This window comes from Diabrotica virgifera, chromosome 3 (assembly GCF_917563875.1).
Source record: "Diabrotica virgifera virgifera chromosome 3, PGI_DIABVI_V3a".
NCBI classification, from domain to species: Eukaryota; Metazoa; Arthropoda; class Insecta; order Coleoptera; family Chrysomelidae; genus Diabrotica; species Diabrotica virgifera.
Window position 1 is genome coordinate 254,172,727 of NC_065445.1, and position 18,992 is coordinate 254,191,718.

An 18,992-nucleotide genomic window follows, 5' to 3' on the forward strand; every position below is an offset into this window, starting at 1 on the left:
GGAATATCAATACCATCAAAATGGCTTTATTTCACACTGATGCTTTTCCTAAAAGACAACATGACCCAAAGAAATGCTACAGGAAATATTCCTCCTCTCAATAACCAAGAAAATTCATACGATGAAAATGCTACGCCAGATACAATCTCTGAACCTGATTATGATAGAAATCATAATTCTGAATTTAATTCAGATTCAGAATTAAATACTGACACTATGCCTACGACACCCAAGGCTGCTAAAATAGCTCAAGCAAATAAGGACACGGATACAAAGAGTAAAAAAGCTAAATCTTCAGTATATGAAAAAATGATTAGCTATAGAAGAAGAAAATCTGAAAGCATATAGAGAAAAGTGTAAGGAAAGAACAAAGGAAGAAGATAGTGACTTTCATTTCCTCATGAGTCTGATGCCGTACATGAAGAAAATACCCGAAGACCAAAAATTGTCAGTACGAATAAAAATACAACAATTTCTTTTGGACGCCCAGCCGCGTGCTCAGTCTGTCAGGACAAGAACTACTGCAGTGGACCAAGAAACCGATCAAAGCAGGTATCAAGTGGTACTGCCATCAGCTTCATCAGAAAACGAACTAGGATGTTCAGATGTGCGAAAAATGCAACAAGTTCTTTTGGAAGTCCAGCCACGTGCTCAGTCTGTCTGGACAAGAACTACTGCAGTGGATCAAGAAATGGATCAAAACGAAGCAGGATATTCAGGTGTTCGAGAATACTTACATAATTTTCAGTAGTGTAATGAAAGTACTTTATTAGTTTATTTTAGTTTTTATATCCTTACTGCATGAAAAATTATTTCTTTTTTAAGTTTGTATAAAAAATATTTAGTTTAATAAATCATTTCTATAATAATAAGTAATGACTTACCTTAACGTTAATCCCAGTTTCTCTGCTGGTTGAATACACTTTCGAAAGTTCGACTGTTTTTCCAGTCTTCCGGAAATATGAGACAAAATATAATTAAATGTGTCAGGTAACATTCGAAAATATTCAAAAAACTTCTGTGGTTGGGTGTAACAAATCATTCCATATTAAGTGAAACTCGCCATTTTCTTCTCTATTTGTATATAAATCATTTACCCATATTTTTGGGTTTTCCAACATCAAAAGGCGTAAAAAATTATTTTCTAATAAATATTCTTCATCTTCAGCCATGTTTTCTGAACGCAAAGTCGCAGTTATACGCATGCAATCCAACCACCTAGTCGCACTACGAAGGTCGTCCGTTTATGTCCGACTGATTGGTCGTCAGACTACGCATCCAATATAACCGTGGCCTAAGACTTAATAACTCGATAAAAAATTATTATTGAAAGTCAGAAAGTGACTAACTCAAAGTGCTCAAAGTTAAAGCTACATGATCCTGAAGAAATTTGTCTCATTAATTTATTACTAAGCTGTTACTTTTAATTATTAAGAATAAGCCGTAAGAGCGTATTGACGTGGCTGTAAATGTGAGTGCGAGTAAGATGCCCCAATGGACTGCCGGAATGGCATCTCTCTCGCACTCACCATAGACGGCCGCCTAATACTCTCATTATTATGGCTCTCATTATTATTACTTAAAAATAACAGCTTAGTAATAAAATTATGACAAAAATTTCTTCAGAATTTTGTATAGGTGGGGGGGGGGGGGGGAGGGGCTTTAAACTTTGATTTAGTCACTTTCTGACTTTCATAATAATAACTTTTTTTCTACAACCGTGTTAAAAATGCAATTTTTAGCACTCCATACGAGCGTTAAAAATGCTACTTTAAGGCACTAGTGCTTTAAAATATTTTTAAGGCACTGCAATTCGTATTGACTGTATAGACAATTTTGATGTAATGTCAAAAAAATATAAAAATGGAATGTCAGTCACGTTCAAGTAAAAGTTTTTGTAGGTACTGTCCTGTAATTACGTTTGTAGAAAAAATATTGTATGATATGCGTGTTAAAAAGTACATTTTTAAGGCAATCATATGAACTGCAGAACTCGCTGTCGCTCATTCTGCAAACTTTCACATGCGTGCCTTAAACGTGTACTTTTAACACTTATAGCATAAATAACTATTAACCAATTTATTAAGCCTTGAAAATCGCCATTTATCGTTTTTTTCAATTTTAAATTGATTATAACTCGAAAACGATCACCTTTAGAGAAAAATTACAAGAGGCCTTTTTTGTCCAGAATGGTCCAAAAAATCTAACAAAAATTTGTGCAGGCCAAAAATATTGATTTTTGCGATTTGATTAAAAAAAAATTGTTAAAAAAAATTGGACCACTTTTCACGTGGGCGACTTCTTGAACCTTATTCTGAGCGATGTCTCACGAATGTGATTATGCAAAAAATCTCATGAGAATATTTTTTCTAACGAACCCGCCGTTTTCGCCTTGTCTATACAGAAAACTGTGAGATATACATAGTTAATGGCTTGGAGAAAGGTCATTTTGTGTCTTCGGCATTGTATGACTTATCCAAAGCTTTTGACTGTGTTTCTCATAAATTACTATTGGAAAAATGTATACAATACGGTATTAGGGAACCACTCTGAATCTATTTAGATCATAATTAACAAATAGAAAACAAGGAGTTCTTGTACACTGCCGAATATGGGATTCCTCAAGGTTCGATACTAGGACGCACTTGTCTCTTAATTATCTAAACAATTTGTTTCACTATACTTTTCTTATAAAATGTTTATGCTTTGCAGACGATACAGCTCTCATAAAAATTTCAGCCTCTCTTTTTTTTCACAACTGTAACTTATTAAAATAAACATTATAGAAGTTTTCAGGGACGTTCGGCCCTCGGTAATAACGTAATATTTCATTCTGCGTTTCAAAAATAATTAGTTTTCTCAGGATTCGAAAAAAAAATGAATACATTTAAACCACATTGAACATTTTGACAGGCAACATTTTGCGCCTATGTCCTTAAAGGAAAAAAACTGCCATTTTTGACCCTTATTTGTTAATATGTAAATAAAATTCTAGTCCGAACTGTGACGGGCATTTTTGTCATAGTACCTAAAAACCAATTTCCATCCTGGCTGGTCAAGTGTCCCGAACATGGTATATTTTTGCCTTATTTCTTTGATTCTTTGGAGTAAAGTACCTACCTATTAGTTATTAGACTTTTGACTTATCAAAACAAAACTATTTTGTATATTGGCCAAATATATCTATTCTATGCTATGTATATTTACAGATTTGTAAGCCTATCCAGAGCCTCTGCGGCTCTGGCTCAATATCTCTATCTGGCCACAGTTTTTGGTGGATTTAATTTTGGCGGTAATATTTTGATGATAATTTTAGTTAGATTGACAACCAATTCACGACGATACAGGCACTTGATTATTCTACCCATTATTATGCTATTTTGTCAACAAGACAGAGGAGAGTAAATATTTATATAAACCAAACTAAGAAAGTTACTTTATTTATCTACTTCAAGAAAAGAGGTTTATATAAATAAAACTACAGTCGAACCCGCTTATTGGAATAGCCTTCGTGCCAAACAAAAGTATTCCTATAACCGGGACGTTCTAATACTTAACCGATCATTGGTAGATAGTAAAAATGTTTCGGGGCCTCAAATTTCTATTCCTTAAACCGGGATATTCCTGTAAGCGGTATTCTAATAAGCGGATTCGACTGTATAAGAATGTTGTTAATATTTTAAGAAAGACACAAGTAACCTCTACTATTAACTCACCCTATTATTTCCACTGCTAAAAGTCTGGTAAACCAAAAGTACACTATAAGCAAAAAGAACTGCACAACACAGAGTTTGAAAACATTTCTTATATTTGACATTCATTTTGCCGCCACTATTCACCACTAAATAAGTCACCCTTTTATTGATCACAACAATTAAACACCCCTAAACTAGAGCATTCCGCCACGAATGTCAAAAATGTAAACAAAATTGACCGGTACCAGAAATAAACAAATGAAGTCGGCAATGCGCGCGTCTCGAGTCGACAAAATCAAGCAAGCCGACGTGGTCTCTACGCGCAGGGTAGATTGGGACTGATCTGCCCGCGGCTCCATGTTGGTTGGTCGCTCATTCAACCAAGTGGTTACGGGTGGGGGTAGCAGGGGCACACGCCAGCTTGGGCCTCCGTCTTTTCATGTGGTACCGGTGAGAGAGAAGAAAACAACGATACATTAATCGGATTAGGTCTAGCAAGCTAAAGGCCCTTTAATGAAGTAATCACGGTTGTTCAACAGGGATTATAAGAGGGGTGTTTGGCGGGATAAATTTAATTAGAAGATACTTCATTTGTCTTTCTTAAATGAATTTTATTCTAAAAAATATACATTTTTTAAATAAATTATCAATAAATATTAAATTTAATCCAAATAATATTTTAATAAGTTACATAAATTATAAATAATTTATTTACAAATGTGCTATTAGATAAAACTTTAAACATAATCAAAACAAAATTAGAGAATAATACATTGACAACTAGGACAAGATTAAGACTAAAATTTAGTTAAATTTTAATGCATATGTTACCGGCCAAACCCGATTTCAAGATAAACTAGTTTGTCCTGAACGCGTTAGGATAAACTAGTTTGGCCTAGGCCAAACTAGTTTGCAAATGTAAAAAGACTGAAATAGTTTGTAGTTTATACACACTTATGACTACAGGCAAATAGGGAGAAGTGCACTTTTTTTGAGCATTTTTCAACAGTCAGACAAGGTTTTTTTCCCATCAATTAAAAAAACTGCATAAGAAATAGAAGTATTTTTATATCGTACATGGGATCCATCTCCAGTGGCGTAACAAACTCCGTCGGGGACCCCCCGCAGAATTTGAAATGGGGCCCCTTTTAACCCAGGAGCAGTCGCGCCGTTAGAAAAAATCCAACTTTTTATCATTTTCCGTGATAACTTAATGAACAATTTTGCAACATAACTTTCCACTTGTAAGTGCCTCGAAGAAGATTGTAGTAATGCGTAGAATTTTTTTAAATATTTGAAGTTATACTTCTTTATCGGCGATAGAGGGTGAATTTTTTATATGGTAAAACCTAGCGACCGGGCGCATGCGCATTATAACTTTGTTCTGATTGGATGTTCAAATGACATGTCAAAAATTATTCAATATGGCGGCTGTGGCACAGCTGTAGTTAGATTATTTATGGTTGTTGCGTTTTAAAATTTGTGTGAAAAGAAACAACAAACAAAAGTTAGTTAATACCTAGTTATAAGTACTGCCTTTTTAAATTGTTTTCATATACCTATATTTTTGGAAAACTCATTCTAATTTGGTAAGTAGTTTTTATTATAATCATATTGTAATTATACATTTGGATTAGGTTGAAATACATACATTTATTTTCTCAAGAATGCGGATTTTAGAGAGAAATCCCAAATTAGGTTCGATTTTTATTTTTAAATTATGATTTTTTGGCGTAGATTTATTTATCTAGTAGGTATGTAATGCTTTGATTTACATACTTAATTTGATTACCAACAAAAGTTCTACCAATCTTCATCTAATATATTGTTTTCTTACTGTTTTTTTATATTTTTATATTTTCTTCCACAAAATTTAAACTACATAATTTAATTTTCAAAACAACTGTCAAACAGTAAAACGTTCAGTTACCGTATTTTTCCACATGATAAATAATGTGGGATTGGACGAGTGAGTCTACGCTTCGATTACGAATCAAAGTGCCACGAAATTCACGGGTTCAATTCCCGATGCAGGTTTTATTTTTTTATTTTTTTATGCATGTTATGATTGTAAGTATATTTGTTATATAATTTTTTTTTCAGAAAATGCGTACTTATTTAAAATTTTTGCCAACAATTATTATCGTTCAGAAATCATTTTTTCTTTATGGCATTTTTCAATGTGTTTTTGTGCGTTTTATTCTTTTATTTTTTTAAATTTTTGGTATTGTCTTAAAAATCACATAATATGTAGTAGAAGTATAACTTCTTACGTGCGTACAAAGTACACACACATTCTTGTTTAATTTCATTTTTATTTTTTTTTGTGAAATTTATGGCTTTGGTGGGAACCAATTAGTTTTAAAATTGTTAGAAATAGATATTTTTAACATAACAAGCAAACAAAAATATTATAAAATTGAACTTTGTTTTAAATTCGTATTGTTAGATTTTGTTCTACGCGCGACTGCTTACGTGACAGAAGTGAGCGCGACTGCTCCCGCGTTAAACAATTACTAAATACGACTTATTTAACAAAAACTTTTTTGTGTTAGAGTTATCATTCACTGTTCATAACAACTTACATTTCTCATCTTTATTGGTATACCCATTCCAAATAAACAACTTATTTTGTTGTTTTCTGTACAACTTACCGACAATACATTTAATAACCATCTTTAAAAGTAGTAAATGTTAAAACAATTCTTTCTTGATTTCTTATACAGTGTGATTGCGTAGCTTGGAACCTATGGGAAACTTCTTTATTACATATCTATATTACGAAAAAGAAGTTATTCTTCATAAAATGCTCTGCATGGTATAAAACTTAAGTTGCAATAATCAGATACTAAATTTTATTGATTTTATACTAGGTATATCAAAAAATATTAATTTCGCTCAATAGTGGTACCTATACCACCTTTATATTTTACAATATTGAAAAATTTTATTATAAAAAGTTGTTCGCAATTAAAAACTATGTTTAAATATGCAATTATATCATTCCAGTTGCAATATTGTGAACTATAAAGGTACTTAACTCTTGAGGGAAATTCATATTTTTCGACATACCTCGTATAAAGTTGGTAAAATGTGATATATTACGATTGAATCTTCGTTTTGAGATAATGCAGAGCTTTTTATAAAGAATCTGATAAGAATTTTATAAATAATTTTTTCGTAAAATTAAAAAATTAATAATAAAATAGTTATTATAATTGTAATAAAATGATGTTGGTTATCGGTAATTTGAGAAATATTTGGAAAAATTAATTTTTTATTTACAAGTATACAAAATCGTATATTGTTAAATATAAAAGTACTTTATCCTTGAGTTAAATTCCTATTTTTTTACTTACCTGGTATAAAATTGATAAGCTTGGATATCTGATGGTTTATCTGGCTTATTTTGTATCTCAGATTTAAGACCATTCAGAGCATTTCATGAAGAATAACTTTTTTCGTAAAATTGATAATAAAAATGTTTCCCATATGGTTCGAAGCCACGCAGACATACTGTATAAGTGCTCAAAAAAATTTATTTTGAATTTTCAAATTGTAATGTCTGACAGGGCCGTAACTACCATTGGGGCAACCGGGGCAGTGCCTCGGTGAAGGGGGCCCCGCGATTGTAATCGCGTTATACTGCCTATAGGCAATATAACGCGATTAAAAACCTACATTATAGCCGAAGAATGTAAGTAACATTATATGTAGTATATTTTTTATGAAAACAGAAAAGATGTTATATTGATGGTAAATATTTAGCTTAAAATAATGTGATTTCAAATTTTTTTTGTGTTGGTCAACTAAAATAGCAATATGTAAGTAGGTATTTACAGGAAACTTCAGTCATGGGGTACATTAAAATGCGTTTTCAAGTGGTTAAATATCAATTTTCCCGAACTCCTTCTGCTGGGTGATTAACCCCAGACCCCCCGGTAGGGGGCCCCCAGATCACGTTTGCCCCGGGGCCCCCAACATCGTACTTATGGCCCTGATTTAATGACATATTCGAATTCAGCATAATCAAAAAGCAAATAGAAACATTTTTGAACAAAGTAAAATGATGAATTCACCGATATCTTTTAATAGTTATTTATGATAGGTATAAGTGTTAAAAGTACACGTTTAAGGCACGCATGTGAAAGTTTGCAGAATGAGCGATAGCGAGTTCTGCAATTCACATGAGTGCCTTAAAAATCTACTTTTTAACACGCATATCATACAATATTTTTTCTACAAACGTAATTACAGGACAATATCTACAAAAACTTTTACTTAAACTTGACTGACATTCCATTTTTATATTTTTTTGACATTACATCAAAATTGCCTACACGGTCAATACGAACTGCAGTGCCTTAAAAATATTTTAAAGCACTAGTGCCTTAAAGTAGCATTTTTAACGCTCGAATGGAGTGCTAAAAATTGCATTTTTAACACGGTTGTAGAAAAAATTATGTAATATAAAACAGTTTATATTATAATTGAAAAATTATAATTTCAATATTATAATTGAAAAAAGAAAAGAACAAAAAAAAAGAGAAAAAGAAAAGAAAAAAACAAAAAAAAATTAAAAATGCAAAAAAAAACAAAAAAAATAAAAAATGCAAAAAAAAACTAAGAAGATGTAAACCTCCGCGAGGATGAATCGGGTTTACGTCTTAGCGTAGTAAAAAAAAACAATTTATAAAAAATAACAATAAAAAAAATTAATAAAAAAAAAACAAATTAACAATATAAAAAAAAATGCAAAAAAAATACAAAAAAAAATAAAAATTTACAAAAAAAAATGAACAACCAAAACAGAGTATTATTTAGATAATAATTGTAGATAATAATGTTAGTTTGTTATGTATTTAGAGTTAGAAATACAGAAAAAATTCCTCTGATTGAAAAATCAAATTTGTTTGTTTTTAAAATAACAAAATGTCTGGCTAATTGGCTCGGCCAAGGCCATCAAATTCACTCAAAAAAAAACAGTTTTATTGTTTAAAGAATTAATAAACAATTAGAGGCATCTGTGAGTAGAACTTTTCACTTTAAGATAAGATATATAAACTAACAAAAAATGTTTTAGAAAAATATAAGCTTGTTTGATTTTTCCGAAACCGAAACAATGCAAGTTTTTCTACATTGACCTCCCTAAAGCGTAAGTGATATAATTTCCTTATCGTACCGTTCATCTGTTGAGAGATTGTCCAATGATTACACAAGAAAAGTCGTTAATAATTGTTAAATAAATGCGTACATGCGTACCAAACTGATGCAACTATAACCGTAAAACAACACAAACATAAATAATATTCAATGTAAACAACCAATATGAAATTCCTGGCGATAATATTGTATCAAAATACTAAAAGTAGGTAAAGAACAGAGAGAAAGAAAACCCATTTTTAGATTTAAAAATATTGTTCTTAAATTCGGCAAATTGCAATTCTAATATCTTTTAATAGTCACGTACAAAGCATTATATAGTTTATTGTCGCTGCCATAAAATTTCGGTAGGCCGGAAGGGATTAAGTTTCTAGATATTATGAGATGATTCTCTTGGCAAATACGTCTAGTTAGAAATTTTTACGTTTTTAAATTTAAACAGACAACGTAAAAATAATATAACAATAACAGATTTTTACATAATATCAGATGACAAGATGGGGCCCTTAAGCGATTGGGGCCCACCGCAAGCTTCATGCTGCGGGGCCCTCTGTTACTCCCCTGTCCATCTCTCTTCATAGTGGTATTTTGAACCTTTTGACGTAAGTTAAATTTTTGAATTCTAAAATCAATTATTCATTAGAGACCTTTTTATTGTAGCATAGCTCTGAAGATGGCTTTATAAGCCGAAAGTGCTCAGCTAGGAATTATTTAATTTACACACTTCAAAAGTACACTTCTCCCTATTTACCTGCAAACTAGTTTGTCCTAAACGCGATATAATAAACTAGTTTAGCCTAGGCAACACTACTAATATGGACACTTCAGGATAAACTAGTCCGGCTTAGTATAAATATTATAGTATAGGTAATAGGTACCTACAAAGCATAAATAAATAGATATTTAAACTGAATAAAATACTCTGTAATACAAACATAGTTATTAATCAATAGTTATTATATCTCAATCCATCTTTTTTTCCATCTAGTGCTTTGCTGTCACTTAGAATTGCGAAGTGTCATTGCCTTCTTGCACTTGCATCTGTTTGTGGAATAGGTACTTTTTATTGCAGCTGCATTTGATATCTATTTTTTTTTAAATCAAAATTCGACATTTGCCACCAAACTTTTTGAGAGAAGCAGATATAAACTAAGGCTCTAAAATATCGTTAAAGGTTGCAGCTACGTGAGATTCAGTTGGATCAGGACAAGATTTTGTCAAATGCAGCTGTAACAAAAACTGTTCCACAAACAGGTGCAAGAAGGCAAGAAGGCAATGATAAAGAAAGGCAATGAATTACTCCGCAATTCTAAGTGTCACCAAAGCACTCCAGGGGAAAATAAATCATAGTTTTTATAATTTTCGTATAATAATATTCTTGCTTTTATAAATAAAAACATTGATTATTTTTTATAAGATAATTGTTGGTACATACTAATTGTCCATTAGTTTTAACGACGAATCATTATTGTGTTAACAAAAATGATTGTTTGGCAATTACAGAGTATTTTATTCAGTTTATCTATTTTTTTAGCTTTGTACATAGGTATATTATAATGTTTATATTAGGCCGAACTAGTTTATCCTATATTAATATCAGGATACACTAGTTTGTCCTAGGCTAAACTAGTTTTATTATCCTGAAATCGGGTTTGACCGGTAACATAATATATCTATATCAGCTATAGGAGTAAGTAGATATTGACATTATGTACCTACTGACTGATAATACCTACAAGTAGGAAAATGAAAGAATACCCATGAACGAACATATAAAACACGCTGTATTTTCCTGTCACCGTGTTATACAAAAAATTGGCCAGCGCATTGAAAATGTAATAATTATTATTAACATATAAAACACGCTGTATGTTCCTGTCACCGTGTTATACAAAAAATTGGCCAGCGCATGTACATGTAATAGCTATTTGTATAACAAGGGAGGAAAGTGCTTCTTTTCCTCCCGAGAATGAAGTTTACTGCCCGACGCGTAGCGGAGGGCAGTAATCATTCAAGGGAGGAAAAGGCACTTTACTCCCATGTTATACATATGGTTTTTCCACCTTCCTCAAATAACAAGTCATTTTATCATTTTTACTTAATTTATTTATGTAACTAACCAACAAAATTTATTAGAACTAAAACTAGCAAGTAGGTACAATATAACTGTCAACTGTCAAATATAAGTCAAATTATTAATGTAAACATTGTTAAATCAGAATAACAATTTAGTGTTTTTTACCATTCTACAAAATACAGAGTGTTTTTAAATAAACGTTAAAATGTATAGATACTTACGTAATAGAAAATAGATATTGTACAGGGCGTCAATAAGTTATATTACATGAATGAAATACCATGACGTCACTTTTACTTTTCCTCCCTAGGGAGGAAAAATATTTTCCTCCCTAGGGAGGAAAAGTACAACTTTGCTCCCTACAATCAGGTCCGGAAAAGTATACTTTCGGTAGAGGTAGGTGGAAATAATTATTATTACATGTACTTGCTCTGGGCAATTTTCTTTGTGACACGGTGACAGGAAAATACAGCGTGTTTTATATGTTCGTTCATGGGTATTCTTTCATTTTTCCGACTGTATTTTCAATTAAATAATGAATTCTATAAACAAAATTTTGGTCTAGCAATTGGCTGTGCTTTGTCTCCATTATTGGCTAATATTTATGAAAGATTTAGAAACAAATCAAATAGGTATCTTTTCTAAATAAAATTTAAAATCTACAGTATGGTGGAGATTTGGAAATATGTAGATGATGTGAATGGAAGGTTGCGAAAACTCATGGATCAGAGTTGTTGGACTCATTTCTAAATAATATAAACGATAAAGAAGAGACAATAAAATTTACCATGGGAAAGGAATATAATAAGTAACAAATAACACACTACCTTTCCTCGATGTTTTAATTTCAAAGAAGTATACATACTGGGTATGAGACTCAAGTGTACTTATAGAAAACCAACATACCTACCTACCAATCAACAGATATCTAAATATCAAATCACATCAATTATAAAAAGGGAATCACTAAATCCTTATACGATAGAGCCAAAATTACTTATCCTAACAAAAATTCATTCTTAGAAGAAAAATATTTGTTAACATGTATTTTGTTCCAAAAAGGTCATCCTCAGGGCCGCTGCCAGAAAAAAATTTAGGGGGGTCAAAATCTTTAAGTCTCTTTTCTATTCTAGAAATGAATGAAAGAACAAGAAAAATTTATATTTTAATAATCATATATAATACAAAAAAATATTAATCGGTAAATAAAAATTGTAATCTTCTTCGATCTTGACCAAATGTATCAATAATATCTTAAGCTGTAATTATCCAGGGGGGTCGGCGAACCCTCCCTGACCCCCTTGCCGGCAAGCCTGGTCATCCTTTGTCGTTTATAAATAAGGTATTTTCAAGAATGGAACAGAATAACTTAGAACGGGATCCTATAGCATTCACAAGAAATACGAGGAAAATAACCCATAAATACCACACATAAAAGGATTTTCCGAAGCAGTGGCGGCTCGTCAGAGGAGGCAAGGGAGGCTCAGCCTCCCCATAAATTTTTTACACACTCTACACTGTTTTGTTTATCATGAATCGCGAAAACAATAAGCACTCTCACTATTATACAACGTGTAAATTCCATATTATCACTAATTATCCATACGTACGGAGCATTAGCATTAGAACGCATGATCGCGTCTCAGTTTTATTAAATATTATTGTAGGCAGGACCCTGGGTTATCCCGAGATGCATGGACGGAGCCGAGAAGCCCAGCAGTCTCCGTTGCTAATGCTCCGTGCAGCGCAGCAGGCGTTTAAGGAGACCCGGTCTCCTAACAGTGGCATCTACGGCGCCATCACACGCTGCCCGGAGATATACCAAGGGAGGCAGAGTAGCTTCTCGGCTCCGTTGCGTGGTTGCGTGCGTCTCGGGACAACGAATTTTAGGGTCCTGACTAAAAATAATGAAAAATCTAAAAATGCGAATTTTGTTATGAAATTTGGTATGTGGGGTTATAATAATATTTGGAACAACTTGCTCAAATAACTTTTTCCGATATCTCTAACTCAAAGCAAAATATCGGTAATTTATCATGTTTTTGAATTCGCAGTAGGCCGCGTTTAGAATTAAAAAAAAAATCAGTTGAGTATCTTAAAAAATTTGAAGCTTCATTATGTATGGACTGCAAAACTTCAAATCTGTATTTATTTTGATATGCATAGGTATCTATTTACAAATAGATGGAATTGTTAACAAATAAACGACACAAACTTTGGTATTAAACTTTTACAATTAGACTAACTATTTTTAAAATTATATGATATCATGAAATTAAGAATTAGGATGATATTATGAAATGTAAATAAAAAATGGTCAAAAAATGGAGCCTTAAATTACATTTTTTGGCGCATTTTTTTGCTAGTGCAAATTTGTCTAGATATTTTTCAGTTAGGTATTAGCCTCCCCTATTTTAAAAATCACGAGCCGCCACTGATCCGAAGGTTACCCATATTAAAAGAGGAAATCAATTAGAAAGAAAATGTGTCGACGATACATCATTTATATTTTAAAATACGAGTAACATTGTAACATACATTATACCTAAAATCAGAGTTTGGTATTCATTTTATGGTAGTATCATGAGGTTTTTTTCCTTGCGATTTACTATGGGATCACGAACACGAGAATTTTACTGTCATCATTGTATGTGGTTGTCTTTTTAAAGATGTATCAAATGCTATGATTTTTCTGACGGATATTCTAAGATTTTTCTGACGTTACAGTTGATTTCATATAATCGAATGCGAATGAACTATCTTCCAATAAAGTCATCCCAGCAACGCAACTTATAAATATTGGCAATATCATTTTAAAATCATCATATAAAATATGTCTGAATTGTCAATATGAATACGTCAGATAAAATTAAAATAATTAGAAGTATTTTTTTAACACGTAACAAAAACAAAATTTGTTTAATTTTTTAATGTTTTGTACTTTGATAACGATTTCCGAAATGGAATTCGAAATGTCAAATAAACTTAATTTTAAAATAAAATTGTGGCTTATTCCCGACTAAAATACTAAATTGCTCATATAAGGATTTACCTATCCTATACTAAATCTCAATAAGACATGCAGTGCATGTGAACAACGATTTTAGTTGTTAAAGGCGTTTAAAATTTATCTGCTCGTCCCATAGTAACAGTAACAGTATATTATTAAAATAACTTTATCACTTTTTCTCTTTTCTCGATTGCTAGTTTTTATTGTACTTACTTACTTACTTAGTCCTAAGCCTTTCTACCTTTAGGTGTAAGGCTGGTGGAGTTGAGTTTGGCATTGTAGTCTCCATGCTTTCCGATCTTGCGCTAGGTTTCTTGCACTTTCCAATGTCAATCCCTTCTTCTCGACTTCTTTCCTGATTTCATCTACCCACATAACTCTTGGTCTCCCTCTTTTGTTTTTCCCCTGCACTCTCGTTTCGAACACTCGTTTTGTTAGCCTCTCGTTCGACATTCTACACACGTGCCCGAACCATCTAAGTTGTCCTTCTACTATTTTTTCATTGATTGGTTCTAGTTTTAGGTTTTGTCTAATTGTTTCGTTTCGTATTTTGTCTGTCCTTTTTCTGTTTGCTATTTTCCTCAGGAACCTCATTTCCATAGCATTGACTCTGGATTTTTGTCTCCCCGTCAATGTCCATGTCTCGCTGCTATACATGATTGTTGGTCTAACTACTGATTTAACGACTGCCGTTTTTACTTTTTCCGGTATCCCTTTTTTCCCAAAAAATGTTGTTTTCATAGTGTTAAATAAGCTTCCTGTTCGTCCCATTCTCTCGTTTATTTCCATGTCTTGTTTACCATTTGATTCGATTATTACTCCTAGGTATTTAAAATATTCCACTTGCTCTAGTTGTTTCCCGTCTAATTCTATTGCGTGTGTCTTCCTCGTATTTGAAATTATCATTGTTTTTGTTTTCTCTGTATTAATTTTCATATTTATGTTTGATAGTTCTTCTTCTAGGATTTCAAGATTGTTCTGTAAGTCTTCTCTGTTTTCTGCTATCAATACCATGTCGTCTGCAAATAGTAGCTCCGATGCAAATAGTAGCTCCGAGTTTTTATTGTATTGTATATAAATGATTGTAATCACTGAATACGTAGATAGTCAAAAAACAATCGTATTAATTTAATTAATGCCATCAAAGCCATCAAAGAAGACGAGTGGATGGACAGAAAAAGATGGCGGTCGAAATGCGAGAAGCGGCAGAGCCTGTATGGTATGAACCTCGCTTATAGATAGATATAATTAAATTATTGAATACTTTACGCAATTATATAAGTAACTGTTATCCAAAAATATTCAAAAACTGAACAAAAACGCCATCTCTATGTTCCTGATGACGACATCGCTGTCAACTAATGTATACATCTAGTGCATAGCTTATGCGAATAAACTGTAACGTGAACAATTTCTTATTATATGCAAATTCAGCACGCATCAGCAGCATTATTGATGAGGTTCTGGAACGGCTTTAAACAAAAATGTAACATGTAATTCTAGTTACAATCAATTGTGATTTAATCCCATATAAAATAATATATTTAGCATTATTGACGATTGACGACTCACTTAAGTTCTTAATTAATGATGGTCAATATAATATGCTAATTTTATAATCTCGAATAAAGATAAATAACCAATTGCCACTTGTAAAGACCTTAATGTATATCTGGAACTAGAAATGATGGTGCGGATGATACATATCTCGAAATTAGTAATAACACTATTAAATACGGCTATTTTTAACGCATTCTTTTGAAATAGAGAAAGTCAACTTATCACAAAAGTGGACAAAATAAACTAGGTCATGACAAGAAAGAAGATACCTATTAATCTTAGTACCTAATAGATATATCGAGCACTGTATTTTATTAAATCTTTACCAAGTACTTTCGCTATCAGAGCATCTGAAGTAAGCCAAAAAAACGCCATTGTAGAGATAGAAAAAAATATATTGCGTGATAAAAAAAATATATACAGAAAAGAAGATCATCGCTGCAACAGAATCACTTGGAGAGAGAAAAGTAACGAATACTCATATATTAAAGAAGAAAACCCCGTGGTTTAGAGAGGAAGTTAAGATAAAATGTGAAGAAAAGAAGAAAGTCTTTTTACAATACAGAACGAAACAAACACAACAGGCATATAACCACTACAAACGAATCAGAAACGAAACGAATACTTTAGTGAGGCAAATAAAAAGGGACCACTGGCAGAGTTTCTCAAAACAGATGGAACACGATTTCTACGGATCACAAAAAGAAGTATAGAGAATGATCAGAGGTCAAAGAAAGGAGATGAGCGAATTAATAAAAGCGAAACACATTCAGAAGAAAACATGGGCAGACTACTTCTGATCTCTATTTGCTAAAGGCGACGATAATGAACCACCAACACCTAAAGTTACAACAAACGAAGAAATAAACATCGAGGAGGGAGAGGTAAAGGAAGCATTAAGAAAATAAAAAAATAGGAAATCTCCAGGAGAGGACAGAATATCGAACGAACTCCTAAAGTACGGAGGACAAGATCTAACTAAACAACTATTAAAACTAATACAAAAAAATAATAGAACAAAACAGAATACCAAAAGAATGGAGATCAAGCATCCTAAACCTCTCTTTAATGGAGACAAATCGGACCCGGAGAATTACAGAGGAATTAACTTATTAAACACAACATTAAAATTAACAACCAAAGTGATAACAAACAAATTGAATGAAATTATAACATTAGCAGAAAAACAACAAGGTTTTAGGTCGGGAAGGTCATGCACTGACTCTATATTTATAATGAGGCCAAGTTCAAGAGAAATCGCTGGAATACAACAAACCGCCATATTTATGTTTGGTGGACCTTAAGAAAGCATTTGACAGGGCCACATTAAAGGACGATTTGTTATACTCGAGAGAGGTACCTCTAGGAATAATTAAAACAATCGAAAACATCTACCAGAACAACACAATAAAAGTAAAAGTGGACGATTAATTAACTGACCCAATTGAAGCCGGCAATGGAATAAGACAATGAGATTCATTGAGTCCTTTATTGTTCAACCTGATCATGGACGAAATAATAAAAAAAGTAAGAACTAAAAAAGGATACCAAATGGGAGAAAAACAACTTACAATAATATGCTATGCGGACAATGCAATACTAATCACTCAAAGTGAAGATGATTTACAACGTATGCTGCACCAATTCAACATAATCGTGATGCACGACAAATTAAATAAACATGTGATGTACATAAACTTGAAAAAATTCGTGCTACATAATTTAAAATCGCACCGGCGGCTCTAATCATCAAGAGATTTTAGGGTGTGAGTTCATACAACAATATTTAAGCTAAAGAAAAGAAATTATTAATTTTTTGGGCGCCATTAATAGATCAGAATCTATTGCTATTTATCAATATAAAAATTACAAAAATGTTACGAAAAAAATGGTGTCCCTTTGACTACTAATGGTACTTACCCTTGTTGTCTGTGGTAGGCTGCGTTTCCTAATACAATAAGGATACATAGATGGATTGTGCGAACAGAAAAAGACGAAATAAGTTTTAACATAGTTAGATAGAAAATTGTCATTAAACTGAGTTGATTAGAAAAATAAAAAAAATAAGTCTTTCGCGTTTCATCTTAAAAGTTCAAAAAAAAAGAAAAAGGAACGAAACAGTTTATTGCAAAATACCTGGTGATGATCCATTGTTGTTGAATTGCTGGAATCGGGTTAGCTCGCCAGAGTTGTGGAAACGACGAAATCACTTTCACTTTTCACTTTCATTTTTAGAGTTAAAGTACTGTTACATAATTGTTATTATATTATACGAAAAATAAAAATTCCATAGTTCTTTTTGTTTTATGAAAAGAAAATAACCGCATTCATGATTATTAGTGATACTTCTCACTGACTTGATAATTAAACATATTTTATTTAGACCATTGTCTTTTTAAAAAAAAATGGAACTGCGTTCCACGAAGATTGAATTAAGTGCGGTTTATATGAGACATATTAAACGAAAATCTTATCCGCAAAAGTTGAACTAAGTTCTGTTTGCACGAACATATTATACGCCGTACTAAGAAAACTATTCTATTATCGTACCAGACACAACACAGAGAATATACCGGTATGGTATTTAAGACAACATATCGCACTTGCGATTTTCACGACAGAATCTTTAAGATTCCATTTTGCCTATTTAGGCACAGACAAGAAAAAATGCAGGTCTTCACTGCATGACCGCTAGAACTTAATTCCTTTCTTCTTGTCCTAATCTCGGACAAGATTCCTCTCTGCTCTCTATACTCACCTCCCTTTTTCACAGCTATCACCTAATTTGACCAATAATCATCATTCCGAAATTTTCGTACCAATCACATAGCTGGAAAATAATGTTTAGACCAGCCTTATTATGATCATACGTTTCTTTTTCGGCCAATCACCACGAGTGTCCTTTTTGTAACCGTTTAAGGATTCCCACGAAAGTTACTGCGTTGTAATTTTGTGGAATTCTTAGATTTCTATCACTCAAACATTTAGCAATCTTTCCTATTCTTCTTTTTATGAGGCATATCCTGTGCAAAGTAAATACTTTTAGGAAAGCTGTCTCCGAGCTCTAAAGTCTCTTTGTGATTTTACTGCCTGCAATAGCTAAATTATCAGCTTAGGCGTCTAGAATTTCTTAAAATATTAATCCTTCCGCTTTCTTGTGGGTGGCCTAAGAGAAACGCGTTGGGAAGTACATTTCGTCTTACTTCTATCTATAACGACAGAGACGGACTTTTGCGATATTTAGATTGTGATTCTTCGAGCCTGTTTCAATCGCCAGAAAATTTAACAAGATAATTTCCTCACAAAAGACAAAATGCATGGTTATAACAGCAGATCTAAGATATAAATTGGAGCTGGAAGGTCAAATAATAGAACAAGTGATGGAGTTTAAATACCTAGGCATCACACTATCTAGCTACGGAAGGCTCGAAACAGAAGTGGAAGAGCAAGTGAATAGAGCAAACAGAGCCGCAGGTTGCCTGAATGA

General features: G+C 32.5%; 1 protein-coding gene across 1 annotated transcript in view; it reads right to left on the bottom strand.

The window, feature by feature from the left end:
• LOC126882394 (fringe glycosyltransferase) overlaps positions 1-4,016 on the bottom strand; it is a 620,335-nt gene extending 616,319 nt beyond the window's left edge. The window contains exon 1 of the mRNA XM_050647309.1: positions 3,717-4,016. Within this exon, the coding sequence (XP_050503266.1) occupies positions 3,717-3,821 (105 nt within the window). The 5' untranslated portion in view covers positions 3,822-4,016. The remainder of the gene's footprint in view (positions 1-3,716) is intronic.
• Positions 4,017-18,992: the final 14,976 nt, after the last annotated feature.